Consider the following 17500-nt stretch of genomic DNA (forward strand, 5'->3'; position numbering starts at 1 on the left):
AGAGAGAGAGAGAGAGAGAGAGAGAGAGAGAGAGAGAGAGAGAGAGAGAGAGAGAGAGAGAGAATAGAAAACTTAACGACGCCATTGGTACAGTACAGATGAACCAAGAGATCAAACGTGAACACGAATCGGTCATATCTTTCATTCGCTGACTGCTCTTGTGCTCTTGTGTTATCAGGCTGCCTTTACGACACACTGACAGTTTGACTTAATGACAACCATGGTTCGGCACATCCAAGTCCATCTTGCTGACAGACTAACTGACGAAGTGACTGAATGCTTCCTTGACCTGATGACTCACTGCTACTTTGGCTTGACTGACTGGTTGTACTGTCTGTTTGTTTGGCCGGCTCGTTGTGGTGGCTGTGGTGAAGGTTATCCAAATGCCTTACTCAATGGGTGGTTCTTTACGTGTCTGTATGTCTGGTTAGTGTTAAGTGTGTGTGTGTGTGTGTGTGTGTGTGTGTGTAACAATCGCTTCACTACTATTACATTACTTCTACTACTGTTAGCTATTGCTATTACATCATTGCATTATTACATCATAAATTTCCTTTTTTTTCTCTCAGTTTTTTTTTTCCTTTATTACTATCATGGCCACTATTGTTATTATCATTGTCCTCGTTGTTATTACCAGCGCGGTGACTGGCCGGCCCCCTTGTGCCTTGATAGCGTCTTGACAATCCTACCCGTATGAGGAAAGGATAAGACAGAAGGAAGGGTGGAAAAGATGGAAAGGAAGAAGGAATGACTATCTTTCCAACACGGCTCTCCTGTAGTCGGCAACACACACACACACACACACACACACACACACACATCCCAGTATGGACTTTGCTTTTCTCTCACACACTCTAAAAATAGTTTTCAAAAGCATCTATCGGCACAGTAGATAATCAATATTATGAAGAATACCAAATTCCAATCGAGCGAACACTTACTAAAATCTCTGTCGAGCGTTCAAACAGAATTCTCTTATTAAAATCCCTGGCTGCCGAAGCAACACCTCCCACAATCACGTCTAACACTCTACTGAGGAGTCGCCGCCAGTGCTGTAGTATAAGAACTTGAATCGGCGAGTCATTAGACAGATGAGCATCGCAACCTTCCTCAATATTAGAGTGAAGAACAAACTGAAGTAGCTGTTAATCCCTCACACCACCAGACTGGAATATTGACTTCAAAAGCTTATAGATTGACTCATAAATGTAAATAAATGTGTCCGTCTGAGCCAGAGATGACCCGCCCGACCGTGTCTTAGGTTGACTACCAGTGTATCAGTACTAGTGAAGGAGGTCAGCGGCACAGGGACAAGCAGACAAGACGTGTGTGTGAGTATGGCCATGAATACCCGTGCATGCCGTGGTGTATATGTGTGTTGCAGTCAGTCTACTTACCGGGTGAATTGTGCCGCAGTGACGTGGGTTGTAAAGTGGATATTCCCAGTCCAATGTTGTCACGCGTTGACCTTAAGAAGTATTGACAGGGCACCACTATATTTTGTTCCGGCCGCAAGTCACAGTTGTAAGCGTGTCGTAAAGTTAGTCAGTAGAATAATAGATCCTTAGTACAGCAGCTCAGCTAACCACGCGTGCCTTCCAATACCTGCGTGTTAGTTATCATTGAGGAGTGCAGAGGTTTATGATTTAGATTTAAAGTCGTGCTTTAGTTTTGTACTTATAAGGTTGTTCCTTTAATAGTGTGGAGTTGATGTTATATAACAGTTAAGGTGATAATATTTAAGGGAGTGAAAGAACTGTGCTCCCTTTAAGGTACATTAGGTTTAGATGGTTTATATTGCAGACAATTAATGATTGATAGTGGCAGTTCATCAGCAAGGATGCCTAGTTCAGTAATAATTGAAATGTTCTTTTATGACTATATATATATATATATATATATATATATATATATATATATATATATATATATATATATATATATATATATATATATATATATATATGCATGTTTGAAGTTAAACTGCTGATGATTTCATAAAGAGAAGTTAATGATCAGTTATTAAGTATTCAGTGAGTAGGTCATAACTTGTGCCTTCTCATTGCAGTGCCATCTCCACAATGCTGCGTTCGCTGTACACTTACAAAGGGACGCATGCCCGCACCCTGGGCTTCCAGGCGGGTGAACGGTTTGTGGAGGTGGGGACATCACGTGATCCCAACTGGTTGCATGTGATGAGTGAGCGCGGCATCATTGGATATGTGCCTAAGAACTATGTTACTGATGATGAGGTAAGAATAAGGGATGTACTATTAAGTTGTATGGTCTGCTTCTTTTCTATATGCTTTATGGATTACCACATTTCTCTAATATAATGTGTCAACTTGAAATATTTCATGGTATACATTTATATTTTATGTATGGTAGTACCATGATCATGTTGAGGTGCTAGAGAGAAGTATGATTAAACCCTATCCTCTTACGAAAGCCACTGTCCTGCAGTGGATTCAATTGGTGGGGGAAAAATGAGTTAGATTTAGATATTTCTCAAACAGATATCCTAATAGAGAAAAGATTTATAAACAAATAACTCCCTCATAGACAGATGCCGTGGCCATGTTGGAATTTATTGATGGCTGTTTGGAGGCTACACATCTCAATGCCAGTGAGCGTGGTGGCCACTACAGCCGAGGAGAGCAAGAGGCACTGCAGCGTCTGGTAGATCTGCGACAAAAGTGGCATGCCCGCTGTCCCCCTGCTACAGCTCCTGGCAAGCGTCCTGCACCACCACCTCCGCAGGTGAGCCTCTTTCCTTGCCTTGCTTCCCTTCTTTAGTCTGAAACAAAAGGTGGTATTAATGATATTTATCCACATACGTAGAATTTTTATGGCTTTTATTTATCTTTTTGTAGTTGTAAAGTCTTGTCTGTTTCTTACTTCCTTCATATGACGTGAGCTCTTTCAAGAGGGAGGTTTCAAGATACATATCCTCCAACTCTGAATGATTCTTGTTGACCTTACTTTGGGTCCATCACTAGTGGAGCTTTATTCCTTTAGCACTATTGTTGCCCTTGACCGGTGCCCTTCCTTCATAAAAAAAAAAAAAGTATCAGCACTAAGTTAAAACTTCTGTTAGATGACAGTTCCAACAAATCCTGAACATAGAAAGTAGTATGGCTTGATTTATGGAACTCAAAGTGCTTTTAGAAACTAGAAAATATCATATTCTTAAAATTATACCATTACAAGGATGGAAAATTATAGGCTTTAAATCTCTTTTGACATTATGGAGGTAACTTAAAAAAATTACAAAAATTTATGTGGCACTTATAGACATAAAAGCCTCCACATATGAGATCAAAGTTTTTTTTTTTTTTTCACACTTCTAAGAATTTCCTCACCATGAAGGGGTAAGGTAAACTGGTGTATGTTGTCAGGCCTTGCTGTGGATGTGAGTGACCAGCTGTGCTGTGCCTGGGCTCTTGGGTTGTAGTACAGTGATCCAGGAGACTGTCCATCTGTCCATTTCCACCAGGAACCAGTAGGGCTAAGAATGTGAATGATCTGCTTGTGGGTGTGTGATGACCACCCTATGCGTGATTGCTGGTCTGGTACATAGATAGAAGAATTTAATGGTGTTGCTTTAAAGAGTCTTTAGACCTGTAAAATTTTATTCATTTTTAAATAGCTGGACTCAGAAAAAATTATCAAAGATTTTTTGTCCCACTATGACAAGGCTTTCCTTTGTATAAAATCTGATAAATCTCTTTATAGGCCATAACATTGGAGTATGTTGCATCAATCACGAACCAAAGAATGTAAGTGACCAATACTAAATACTTATTTATCTAGCTGTGAAGGTCATTCAGCTTCTGGATGGACTTAGGGATACAAGGGATACCCTGAGGATGCACCCAGGAGATGCAGGACAGGGCTGTTCAGGGTGTGGTGGCATTTTGAATTTATGTATTAGAGGAGAGGGAAGTGAATTAATGATTCTCATTAGTGAGGGAACAGAGATCCCTTGTGCCTGCTGATGTGGTATATGAAAGGAAACAGCTAATTCCGAAAGGTAATTGAGTCATGATTCCATGTATCCTTCTCTTGTTTTTTTGTTAGCTGTATTCCATTGTAGTATCTTTTTTTTTGTGGTTTACTTAATGCTTTTGGTGTGTGAATAGTCATAGATGTTTGATAATTGTAAGATTGAATTATAAGATTATTAGATGCATTTTATTTATTTTTTTCTTTATTTTTTTCTTTGAAAATGTGAATGGCTTATAGACAGAGCATTTAGAAGGCCTTCCAGAACACATTCCTCTTTTCCCCTCTGTTCACATTAGGTTTTCACGCTGTGGTGCACCTACTACGTGAAATGGATCTTTCACATAAAACAAGGATTTCTGTTTATTTCAGACCCTATGAGGCATTATTTTCTGAATATATCAGTATGACATTTAGTGCAGTTTGTTTAACACCATCCCTTAATAATGGTACTATACACATAGTACATTGTCAGGTATGTTTCATTGGGGAGTTTAGTCTTGGCTTTAAAGACAAAGCTGGCAAAAGCTAAGTAGATTTTCAGATGGGAAAAGGTTTGACATGACATTTTGTGATGTGTATCACTCCACCACCTCTCCCTCAACTCATTTTTCCCTCCCTCCCTCCTTTCTTGTTTCTCTCCTATCTCACATCCCCTTTACATATCACAATTATATCATGTCAAATGAATGCTTGAATGGTTACTTAGCTCTTGGCAGCTGCACCTTGAAAGCAAAAAAAATGAAACACAGAAAAACAGTGGGCAATGCACTGTATGCCATGAATTAGGGGACTGTATTAAACAAGCTGTGCTAAAATGTCATATTCATCCAACTGTTTGTTTAGAAGATATCTACAAAAATTATGCCTCATAGAGTCTGAAATGGATAGTATTGTACTAGAATGCTGCTGATGAAATCATGAGGCACAGGCAAACACCAATGCACTCATCCTCCTCACAGCGCTCAGCATCCCAACTCAGCACAGACAGCCTATCCAGCCTTGGGGGCAGTGGCCTACCCTCCCCAAACCTCCCCAGCACTCCTCGCCTTCCCTCCCTCCCTCCCAGTGGGTCATCCTCCAGTCTGGCACGTGAGGAGCAGCACCAACAGCACCAACCTCAGCTACAGCAGCAGCAGCAACAGCAGCAGCAGGGGGCTGGTGTTGCTGAGACCACAACCAGTTTCATGGCACGTGGTGACTCTCTAGGTAAATATTGGTAGTAGAAAATAGAGGGGAAAGGTGAAGATTGGAAGATGAAAGTAGGTTGTTGCATTAGTTGTTCTTGTGTTGCCTAGATTTATATCTGTATTGGTTGAACTTCATTCCATCACAGTGATAAATCACCATTATAGTGTTAGCAGAGCTGTAAGAGAAAATTTTCATCCTTCAGTTCAAGAGGAGAGCAGTGGTAGTAGTGAGGGCCACGACACCAGCATTGGATACGAATCAGAGATGAGAAGTGATGTGGAGTCTGGAGTCCAAGCCAGCATTAAGTAAGGAGAGAGGGAGAGAGAGAGAGAGAGAGAGAGAGAGAGAGAGAGAGAGAGAGAGAGAGAGAGAGAGAGAGAGAGAGAGAGAGAGAGAGAGAGCATGTGTGTTTTCAGATATTTCAGATACACTGTTCTGCTATTTGCAGGGGTTACATTCCAAAGCCTCCCATGAATAGCAAAAATTTACAAATATGGGGAACCACCTCCTGTGAGGCTCAGCAATACCTATATTTATAGTTTAAACCATAGAATATACATCTCACTTATTAAACACATTTTAAATTCACTTTTAACATGATAAAAAACAATTATATGTACAGTACATAATATTTCTATTAAAAAAAATATATAGTACACTGTAAAATGAAAGGAGACTAAACTAAATGTACAATAAACCCTTGATATAACAAACCTCTGTTTACCGAATTTTAACCCGTAAACTGCACAGTAGGGTCCCGGCCATCATACCCACAGTGCACAATTATCGGCATAAGAAAAAGTTCTCAAAAATAATTTTTACCATCATAAAATTAAGCATTGCCTGGAAAAGTATTGGAAAACAAAATATTAATTTATCATTTACATTAGTTCAGGCGTGGTGGTGTAGTGAAATTGTGCAGTTTGTCACTTCAAACTAGCAGGTGGTGAGCATTGTTTTGTTGGTGTTGTCATTTGATCATTCTGGTTGTATATATTTGTGATCTAGATACAGCAAACATATACATACATACAAATATTCTCTGTCTCATACACACACACACACATACACACTGCATAGTGTAGTGGTTAGCACACTCTGCTTACAACCAAGAAGGCCTGGGTTCAAATCCCGGGCATGATGAGGCAAATGGGTGAGCCTCTTAACGTGTAGCCCTGTTCACCTAGCAGCAAGCAGGTATAGGATGTAACCCAAGGGGTTGTGACCTCACTGTCCCAGTGTGTGGTATGTGAGTGGTCTCAGTTCTACCCAAAGATCGGTCACTATGAGCTCTGAGCTCTTTCCGTAGGGGAATGGCTGGCTGGGTGACCAGCAGATGACCATAGGTGAATCACATACACACACACACACACACACACACACACACATACAGAACTGGAGATGAAAGTGAGAGATAAAAAAATATTAAGAAAATGAGAAACTACAAAACAACATGGAAAAAGTAATGAAAGAAAATAAAGATTTGAAAGCAGATTTAATGAAAGGTGAGAAGAGGGTGAGAAAAGGAGTCATGGATGAAATGAAAGGCTGAAAAATAAAAAAATATAAAGCAAATGTTGACGTCAAGGAAATAACTGAAAAGCAACTGAAAGAAGAGATGAAAATGTAGAAAAAGGAAGTAGTAAAGGCAATGAAGATCTGGTAAGAGATGCAGCAGATAAAAAGAATTGTTATAGTTTTTGGAATAAAGGAGAAAATATAACATTCAAATTGAAAAGAGATAAAGAAGAAACAAAAACAGTGAAGGATTTACTGAAGAAACTAAATGATGAAGATGACACTAAATTTGAGGAAGAAGTGAAGTTATTAGACTGGGACCTTATCTGGAAGGCAAAAACAACACCTGTGAAAATAAGACTAAAATCACAACAAGCAGGAGAAAGAGACACTAGAAATAACATCCAAACTAAGAGAAGTAGAAGATTACAAAGATATATACATTAGGAAGAACAGAAATGAAGAAGAATGGAAAAAAAATTGAAAGGAATGTATGAAGAGGCTAAAGAGAAAAATTAATCAAGAACAGAAAAAGAAAAGACAAAATTTTTTTGAGTTTTGGGAGACAGAGTGAAGAAACGGTACATAAAGGAAAAAAATAAATGAAAATATAATAGAAAAATAGTAAAAATGAAGGACTGAATGATGTATACAAACATAGGCAGATGATACACAGAAAACTGGAATTACAAGACTAGGTATCTAAAAGAAAAAAAATCCAAGGGTGTGATGTTTAACAGAAACAAAGCTAAAAGAAGAAAACCAGATAGTCATTAACAAAAACTACAATATATGGAGAAGAGATAGGATTGGTAAAAGAGGGGGAAGTGTTATGATAATGACAAGAAAAGAGGTGAAGACAAAAATAGTGAAATACGGGTAAGGAAAAGCAGAAATAGTGAGTGTCAACTTGAAGGATAATGATGGAGAAATACTGATGGTAATGACAATCTATGTATCACCCAAAACAAATTCATGAAGCAAGGAAGACTATGAGAATATAATAGAAGATACCATTTAGTGCTTAAGTAAATTAAACAAAAGTAATAAAAGTATTATTAGTTGGTGACTTCAGTTGCAAAGAAGTAAACTGGGAAGTGTTTGAGGCTGGAGGAAATGAGACTGCATGGGGAGAAAGATTTCTGAAGCTATGGAAAACACAATGATGCAATGAGTGACTGAAATACAAGATCTAGGGGAGATGACAAACCAAGAAAACTAGACCTAATATTAACAAAAGGAATAGACCTAACTAAAGAATTAAGATACCTTTTTTTTTTTTTTTTTTTTTTTTTTTATGTAGGAAGGATACTGGCCAAGGACAACAAAAATCTAATAAAAAAAAAATGCCCACTGAAATGCCAGTCCCTTAAAAGGGTCAAAGCAGTGGTCAAAAATTGGTGGATAAGTGTCTTGAAACCTCCCTCTTGAAGGAATTCAAGTCATAGGAAGGTGGAAATACAGAAGCAGGCAAGGAGTTCCAGAGTTTACCAGAGAAAGGGATGAATGATTGAGAATACTGGTTAACTCTTGCGTTAGAGAGGTGGACAGAATAGGAGTGAGAGAAAGAAGAAAGTCTTGTGCAGCGAGGCCGCGGAAAGAGGGGAGGCATGCAGTTAGCAAGATCAGAAGAGCAGTTAGCATGAAAATAGCGGTAGAAGACAGCTAGAGATGCAACATTGCGGCGGTGAGAGAGAGGCTGAAGACAGTCAGTTAGAGGAGAGGAGTTGATGAGACGAAAAGCTTTTGATTCCACCCTGTCTAGAACAGCAGTATGAGTGGAACCCCCCCAGACATGTGAAGCATACTCCATACATGGACGGATAAGGCCCTTGTACAGAGTTAGCAGCTGGGGGGGTGAGAAAAACTGGCGGAGACGTCTCAGAACACCTAACTTCATAGAAGCTGTTTTAGCTAGAGATGAGATGTGAAGTTTCCAGTTCAGATTATAAGTAAAGGACAGACCGAGGATGTTCAGTGTAGAAGAGGGGGACAGTTGAGTGTCATTGAAGAAGAGGGGATAGTTGTCTGGAAGATTGTGTCGAGTTGATAGATGGAGGAATTGAGTTTTTGAGGCATTGAACAATACCAAGTTTGCTCTGCCCCAATCAGAAATTTTAGAAAGATCAGAAGTCAGGCGTTCTGTGGCTTCCCTGCGTGATATGTTTACCTCCTGAAGGGTTGGACGTCTATGAAAAGACGTGGAAAAGTGCAGGGTGGTATCATCAGCATAAGAGTGGATAGGACAAGAAGTTTGGTTTAGAAGATCATTAATGAATAATAAGAAGAGAGTGGGTGACAGGACAGAACCCTGAGGAACACCACTGTTAATAGATTTAGGAGAAGAACAGTGACCGTCTACTACAGCAGCAATAGAACGGTCAGAAAGGAAACTTGAGATGAAGTTACAGAGAGAAGGATAGAAACCGTAGGAGGGTAGTTTGGAAATCAAAGCTTTGTGCCAGACTCTATCAAAGGCTTTTGATATGTCCAAGGCAACAGCAAAAGTTTCACCAAAGTCTCTAAAAGAGGATGACCAAGACTCAGTAAGGAAAGCCAGAAGATCACCAGTAGAGCGGCCTTGACGGAACCCATACTGGCGATCAGATAGAAGGTTGTGAAGTGATAGATGTTTAAGAATCTTCCTGTTGAGGATAGATTCAAAAACTTTAGATAAGCAGGAAATTAAAGCAATAGGACGGTAGTTTGAGGGATTAGAGCGGTCATCCTTTTTAGGAACAGGTTGAATGTAGGCAAACTTCCAGCAAGAAGGAAAGGTAGATGTTGACAGACAGAGCTGAAAGAGTTTGACTAGGCAAGGTGCAAGCACGGAGGCACAGTTTCGGAGAACAATAGGAGGGACCCCATCAGGTCCATAAGCCTTCCGAGGGTTTAGGCCAGCGAGGGCATGGAAAACATCATTACGAAGAATTTTAATACGTGGCATGAAGTAGTCAGAGGGTGGAGGAGAGGGAGGAACAAGCCCAGAATCGTCCAAGGTAGAGTTTTTAGCAAAGGTTTGAGCAAAGAGTTCAGCTTTAGAAATAGATGTGATAGCAGTGGTGCCATCTGGTTGAAGTAGAGGAGGGAAAGAAGAAGAAGCAAAGTTATTGGAGACATTTTTGGCTAGATGCCAGAAATCACGAGGGGAGTTAGATCTTGAAAGGTTTTGACATTTTCTGTTAATGAAGGAGTTTTTGGCTAGTTGGAGAACAGACTTGGCATGGTTCCGGGCAGAAATATAAAGTGCATGAGATTCTGGTGAAGGAAGGCTTAAGTACCTTTTGTGGGCCACCTCTCTATCATGTATAGCACGAGAACAAGCTGTGTTAAACCAAGGTTTAGAAGATTTAGGACGAGAAAAAGAGTGAGGAATGTACGCCTCCATGCCAGACACTATCACCTCTGTTATGCGCTCAGCACACAAAGACGGGTCTCTGACACGGAAGCAGTAGTCATTCCAAGGAAAATCAGCAAAATACCGCCTCAGGTCCCCCCAACTAGCAGAGGCAAAACGCCAGAGGCACCTTCGCTTAGGGGGATCCTGAGGAGGGATTGGAGTGATAGGACAAGATAAAGATATGAGATTGTGATCGGAGGAGCCCAACGGAGAAGAAAGGGTGACAGCATAAGCAGAAGGATTAGAGGTCAGGAAAAGGTCAAGAATGTTGGGCGTATCTCCAAGACGGTCAGGAATACGAGTAGGGTGTTGCACCAATTGCTCTAGGTCATGGAGGATAGCAAAGTTGTAGGCTAGTTCACCAGGATGGTCAGTGAAGGGAGAGGAAAGCCAAAGCTGGTGGTGAACATTGAAGTCTCCAAGAATGGAGATCTCTGCAAAAGGGAAGAGGGTCAGAATGTGCTCCACTTTGGAAGTTAAGTAGTCAAAGAATTTCTTATAGTCAGAGGAGTTAGGAGAGAGGTATACAGCACAGATAAATTTAGTATGAGAATGACTCTGTAGTCGTAGCCAGATGGTGGAAAACTCGGAAGATTCAAGAGCGTGGGCACGAGAGCAGGTTAAGTCATTGCGCACATAAACGCAGCATCCAGCTTTGGATCGAAAATGAGGATAGAGAAAGTAGGAGGGAACAGAAAAGGGGCTACTGTCAGTTGCCTCAGACACCTGAGTTTCAGTGAGGAAAAGAAGATGAGGTTTAGAAGAGGAGAGGTGGTGTTCTACAGATTGAAAATTAGATCTTAGACCGCGAATGTTGCAGAAGTTAATGAAGAAAAAGTTGAGGGGGGTGTCAAGACACTTAGGGTCGTCGACGGAAAGGCAGTCCGACCTGGGGACATTTATGGTCCCCTCCCCAGATGGGGACTCCGAGGCTGGTGTAGGAGTCGCCATGATTTTAAAATTTTTGGAGTGAAGGGTGTGTGTGTTATTAGGTGCTTGTAGTTTTGTGTGGAGGAAGAGAGTTGTCTTTAGAGGGCAGGCTGTGACTACCCCCTTGTGTTGTGAGACACAAAGGGAAACGTTCAGTGAGGTCACAGCTGGGTTTAATGATAAGTTCACAGCACCCCCTGAACAGTGCTTTAGACCTCACTGGGAGTAATTATCGTTTCGGCAGGTGTCTACTGCCTCCTCCACACCTGTGGAGGAGGCAGTAGACACCTGCTGGCATGAGGCACACCTGTGCCTCATGTAATGATAGAAATAGAGACTGACAATGATGTCAGTGAAGAGGATGAATCATACAAAGAAAACAGGACAAGCTGTGGGAAAGCAAATATAGACAATCTTAAGAAACTTTATGAAGATGTGGACTGGGAAAACCTGTAAAGAGCAAATGATGTGCAAGATAAGTATGACATTTTTATGAAAGTATATGAGACAGGAGTGAATAAATATGTCCCACTATACAAACCTAAAGAAGAAGGAAAACAGGTGTAGTTCAATGCAAGATGTGTAAGTGCAAAGAGAAAAAGAGACAAAGCAAGGAGAAGAATGAAAACAAATCAAAACCAAAAAAATAAAGAAGACTTTAAGGTAGCAATAAATTAATGTGATAATAAGGAGAGAGGAAGAGAAAGGATATAATTGAAAAATCCAAGGACAAACCAAAACTATTCTGCAGATTCATAAATGGAAAAATTAAAGTAAATGAAACATATGAAAATGAAACATATGAAATGAAACATATGAAGACCCGAAACACATGAGTGAATTGCTAAACAAAAAGTTTCAACAAGTTTTCACAGAAGAATCAGAATTTAAAGAACTACAAGATGAGAAGACAAAAAAGCAAAAGTGAGAAATTACAGTAATCAAAGAAGAAGTTTATAAAATGATGGAGGAAGCAGAAGAAAGAAAAGCAACAGGACCAGATGGAGTATCAGGTTTCATTTTAAAGAGTGCAGGAAACAATTAATTGAACCAGTATATGACATAATAAAGTGTTCAATATCAACTGGAAGAGTGCCTAAGGAATGAAAGAGAGCATTGTGCCAATTTGTAAAAGTGGAAAGAAAGAACCACTAAACTATAGACCAGTATCAATGACCAGCATAGTTTGTAAGATCTGTGAAAACTGATTAAGAAGCAGTGGACAACATTTCTAGAACATGATATAATAGCAGAAAAACAGTATAGCTTTAGACAAAAGTGATCATGTGTAACAAATTTGATGAGTGACTGATATAACATAGGAGAGGGATGGATGGATAGACTGTGTGTATTTAAATCTGAAAAAAGCTTTTGACAAAGTTCCCCACAACAGGCTACTATGGAAGCTAGAAAATATAGGAGAATTAAGTGGAAAAAAAAAAATGCCACAAGGTTCAATGCTGGCACCAATACTTTTCCTGATCTACATGAATTATATACCTGAAGGGGGTAAAGAGTTACATGAGTTTGTTATGCAGATGATGCAAAATTGCAAACACACACAAGAAACAGCAAAGATTGAAATTCTACAAGAAGACTTGAATAAAATCTGGGACTGAAGTAAGAAAGTGGAGATGGAATTTAATGTGAAAAAAAATGTCAAGTAATGGAAATGGGAAAAAAGTGAAAAGAGACCAAAATGGACATATAAAATGGGAAATTAAGAAATAATGAAAGTACAAGAAGAGAAAGATCAGGGAGGGATAAATACAGGATAGTCAACAGTCTGAGAAACATGTAGAAAAGATATTCAGAGATACATATAAAACGGTGAAAAATATTGGAACAGCATTCCACTACATGGATAAAGATATGATGAGAAAGATAATTACCACTATGATGATACCAAAGCTGGAATATGCTAAATCAGTGTTATCTCTCCCACAAGAAGAAATATGTAATAAAACTAGAAAGGATACAAGGAATGGCAACAAAGATGGTTCCAGAACTGAAAAAAAAAAACATATGAAGACAGGTTAAAGGAAATTAACCTGCCAACAATGGAACAAAGAAGAGAAAGGGGAGACTTAATACTGATTTATAAATTGTGGAATAGAGTGGAAGAAATTGACAATGAGAAATTACTGCTAAGAGAGGTAAAGAATACCAGATACACATAAGGCCACAGGAAAAAAAAACTAAGAAAAGGAAGATACTTGAATAACATGAAGAAATATAGTTTCCCACAGAGAAATATAGAAGTTTGGGGCAAGCTAAGTGAGGATGTAGCATCAGCAATGAGGAAAAACTGGATAAGTGTAGATAAGGAGGCAGGACCACACAAGCATAGCTCAGGCCCTGTAAATTGCAACTAGGTAAATACACACATACACACACACACACACACACACACACACACACACACACACACACACACACACACACACGTACACGTACACACACATGCACACGAACACACACACAGAAGAGAGAGAAGGAGTGTGAACTCATTCCTGAGTTGCCAAATGTCATTTCAAGACATATGGGAGTGAAATATAAGCCACCAAGTTTAAAAATAACCTTCACGTCATATGATGTAAGTTGCAGTTACAAGCTGTTCATCATATGATATATGTTGCAGTTTATGGATTAAGGCTGCTGCCTGCCTCCTCCTCTCTCTCTCTCTCTCTCTCTCTCTCTCTCTCTCTCTCTCTCTCTCTCTCTCTCTCTCTCTCTCTCTCTCTCTCTCTCTCTCTCTCTCTCTCTCTCTCTCTCTCTCTCTCTCTCTCTCTCTCTCTCTCTCTCTCTCTCTCTCTCTGTGGATATAGTGAATTTTCATCTTTAGCAAGCCACCCTCCCCTATATGTGTTTGTTATATCAAGAATTTACTCTAATTTATGATAATTGAAAGAATAATCCAGGCTCTTTGGGTCGAAAGACTGAGCCAGTGGTGACATCTGGCAAAAGTCCACAAATGTGGGAAACCACAAATATGCAGGGGAACACTGTACCATAGTATAGCATCCTTGTATAGAAAAGAAGACACTTGAATCATTCTTAAGAAGCTTTGAGTTAGAATTGCAAATGGATTTTGAAAACTTATATATGAGAATTTAAGCTTAATAGGTTAACTGTCGAGTTGTATTCAAGTAGCCAGTGATGCCTCCTGTTTGAACCAGCTCTCTCTAGAGTTTTTGTTTTTGCTTATATTGCATGTAAATTAAATATCTGAAGTCATTGTGACACAAAACAATTAGCATCACCAGAAGCAATGCATGAAGTCTCTTTACTTAGTTTTACTTACTTTTTACTCTCATTTACAAGAAAGTTAGTGATTAAAAAGAATACACTTTGCACCTTCTTCCCATTTCAAAGATTGGATGTGGCTGTAGAACAAGTAAAGATGTCTGAGAGTGATTGGTATCTAATTAGGGAAAGGTGTACAAAGTGGCAGCCAAAGGATTAAATTAGTTTTATGTTGATGGTATCTTCTTAAGCTAGTATGTTTTCTGGGATTTGATAATGGTGTTATTGATGCTGTCCTGAAACTTTTGTGTAGAGAACATGCCATACAGGTATCTATAATCATCAAGTATGTTTGGAATGATTTGATGGTTGCACTTTTTTTTTTTTTCTTCAAAATTTAACAGTCTTATGCTTCATCTGTGTCATGAGTTATAGTTGTGTCCTTCTTTAGGTCCCTGGTGTCACAAGTCCCTGAAGGCTACTTGCGCACTTTGGTGGAAGAAGTAAGAAGCAATGCCTCCGTCAGCTTCACTGCTAGCCACCAGGTAGATCTGAGAGAGAGAGAGAGAGAGAGAGAGAGAGAGAGAGAGAGAGAGAGAGAGAATGTTTTATTTCTTTTATTTGTTCATTGGTGATAATTGATTTGTTTGTCTGTTGCCACAATGAGGCATGGTGTGTATATAGGAGAACTTACTGAGTAATACAGTTGTGAATAGTAAATACCAATTATTTTTTCTGAAGTTTATTTTGTTTGTCTTGTGCATTCATTGTCAATAATAGTGGTTTTAAAATAATGCTCCATTGAAGAATTTTAACAAAGCAGATGTAATGTTGAGCTCAAGAACATGTACAGTTTTTACTGTCACAATTTATTGTATTTTCACAAGTACTTTACTGACTCTCACAAGGTTCTGTTAGTACTACTTTTCCTTTATGCATTAATTGAAATAGTGCCTCATTTGATTTATCTGTTAAAAGAAAGAAGAGGGACATGTTCTGATGCTATTCTTTATTATTTGTTTTTGTAAAGGAATTTTTGCTCTCAGGTGGTGGAGATTGTGCTGAAGAGTCTTGGATCTGTACTGCCAGCTCTTCACCCTCTCTGCTCACATATACTAGCCAGCAAAGAAAGTAAGAGAGAGAGAGAGAGAGAGAGAGAGAGAGAGAGAGAGAGAGAGAGAGAGAGAGAGAGAGAGAGAGAGAGAGAGAGAGAGAGAGAGAGAGAGAAACAACCAGACAGACAAGCACAGATGGACAGATGAATTAACAGATAGACCAGTGGACAGAAAGACTTGCAAATAGACCAAAAAAGATCAAAGGCATTAATTTTATCTAAGTTCAGGGCATCAGAACATTGTAGTATTTATTATATTGGTAGAAATTATGAATTTAAATCCTTGTCCATCACATTTCCCAGTAAACCTACTGACCCATATAGAAAAGAGGTAGTAATATTTGTGAAGGGGATTAAGATGGACAAGTGCCTTGCAAAACTTTGCTAGCACATTTATGTTAAAGCACCTTTACATGTGCATTTTTGTGTGCATATTCTAGAAATAGCTTTGGTTCAGTGGAACTTTGCACATGACAGTAGACATGCACACAAGGCTGAACAGATATACATCTGTGCTGGCTTCTAGTGGCAGTGGAGCTGAAATGTGCATTGGCATGGGGTGACAAAACATTAGCACGTTTCTGTAAATACTCATGTGAAGCTGGCCTTAATAAATATGTTAAGGCTTATTTGCTATAGATATAAAACATGCACACCTGATTTGGATTGATTCTTGAAAATGTTATGCAAGATATGATAATGTCATGGTGTTTAGCCTTAGTGTTGGTGCCACAGTTGTTGTGTTGTATACAAATTTTGCGTACTGTTAACTTCATCACCATTCAACAAGCTTTTTTCCTCTGGCCATATTTATATTAAATACTCAGTTGATACAAGAGAATTTCGTGCCAAACATCTTTAAGGCATTTTCTTTAATTCAGTGATGAATGGGCAACAGATCATGGGACTCCACAGGGGGTGGTCTGTATCACATTGCAGGGTTCTTTGGATATTCTTTGCCATGCTGCATTAGAAGAGCTTATGTTAAGAACAACTTTCTTAGGAATGTCATGAATACATATCAGTTAGTAGATGCTAATATGTTAGAAAAAGTCTCAGAAACTGGAATGAAATGGACATTAATTAGTTACAGGAGGTTGGAATGGAGGGAAGATTAATGTTTTCAAGAACAGTTTAAAGACACAAAAAAATGGGCGACTTCTGATGTGGGCATCCTCTCGAACAAATTTGCTTAATATTAATAATCAAACAGGGACATGATAAAATTATACAGGACAGACAGAAATACAGAACAATTAGCATATTATTGTTTGATTCATTACATAGCCCAACATGGTTAAACATAACCCACACTGACACACAACTTCTGCATCATCAATAAAAAAACAGTAATGGTGATTCCAGGCAAAACTGATGGCAGTGAGGAGTCTTGGCAGCACAGTGTGGATGGATGCCGGCTGGTGGCACTGCTGGAGGAACTGCGTGCCTGCAAAGATGATGAGCAGCAGAGGTCTTGGGCACTGCATGAAGATGAGCACACCATTGCATCTCACCTCACTGACCTGTTGGACTTACTGGTGTGTTGGGCCTGATGAAAGAAAATTATATATATATATATATATATATATATATATATATATACAGTTAGCGCGGACCGTAGTGCAAACTTTTTGAGTTTGCACTACGATCCGCGTTTTGGGGAACCATATGATTCTGTGTAACCAAAATCAAGCCGGGAGAAAGTGACTAACCGGCATCCTTCCCCAACACTCCTACCCGCCGCGCGTCACGTTTCTCGGTCTCAGTGTGTTACTGGCCAGCGGAGAGTTTGTTTTTCCTGGCTTTGTCTCAGAATTTCTTTAGCTTTTACCATTATTTTTGCTGTCCTTTTGGGCGTGCTATGCTCTTTGCATGATGCCTGGAAACCGTACAAAGCATGATGATGTCGTGAGAGTTGTTGAACTCCACAAAGTAGGTAAAAATAATCGAGAAATAGCCCATTTAGTTGGATTGACAGAATCAACTGTGTCCAGACTCCTTAATAAATGGCGTGTGGGTGGCAAGGGTGATTTTGTGCCCACCCACAAACATGCTGGGGGCAAGGCCCTTGCTATATCTCCAAAGGCTTTAAGGCT

The 17500-nt window shown here is 39.4% G+C and overlaps 2 protein-coding genes across 8 annotated transcripts in view; one reads left to right on the forward strand and one right to left on the reverse strand.

The window, feature by feature from the left end:
- Positions 1 to 1047, reverse strand: part of LOC135111550 (activated Cdc42 kinase-like) — a 116916-nt gene extending 115869 nt beyond the window's left edge. For 6 of the 7 annotated variants that reach the window (XM_064024991.1, XM_064024983.1, XM_064024997.1 and 3 more), the window contains exon 1: positions 942 to 1047. The gene's annotated coding sequence lies outside the window, so the exon portion shown is untranslated. The remainder of the gene's footprint in view (positions 1 to 941) is intronic. The other variant, XM_064025007.1, reaches the window with a different exon arrangement.
- A 154-nt stretch (positions 1048 to 1201) lies between these two features.
- Positions 1202 to 17500, forward strand: part of LOC135111584 (NCK-interacting protein with SH3 domain-like) — a 55648-nt gene continuing 39349 nt past the window's right edge. The window contains exons 1-8 of the mRNA XM_064025038.1: positions 1202 to 1331; positions 2069 to 2252; positions 2563 to 2760; positions 4968 to 5214; positions 5399 to 5501; positions 14742 to 14835; positions 15337 to 15421; positions 16770 to 16942. Of these exons, the coding sequence (XP_063881108.1) occupies positions 2082 to 2252; positions 2563 to 2760; positions 4968 to 5214; positions 5399 to 5501; positions 14742 to 14835; positions 15337 to 15421; positions 16770 to 16942 (1071 nt within the window). The 5' untranslated portion in view covers positions 1202 to 1331; positions 2069 to 2081. The remainder of the gene's footprint in view (positions 1332 to 2068; positions 2253 to 2562; positions 2761 to 4967; positions 5215 to 5398; positions 5502 to 14741; positions 14836 to 15336; positions 15422 to 16769; positions 16943 to 17500) is intronic.

Source organism: Scylla paramamosain, chromosome 2, assembly GCF_035594125.1.
Source record: "Scylla paramamosain isolate STU-SP2022 chromosome 2, ASM3559412v1, whole genome shotgun sequence".
NCBI classification, from domain to species: domain Eukaryota; kingdom Metazoa; phylum Arthropoda; class Malacostraca; order Decapoda; family Portunidae; genus Scylla; species Scylla paramamosain.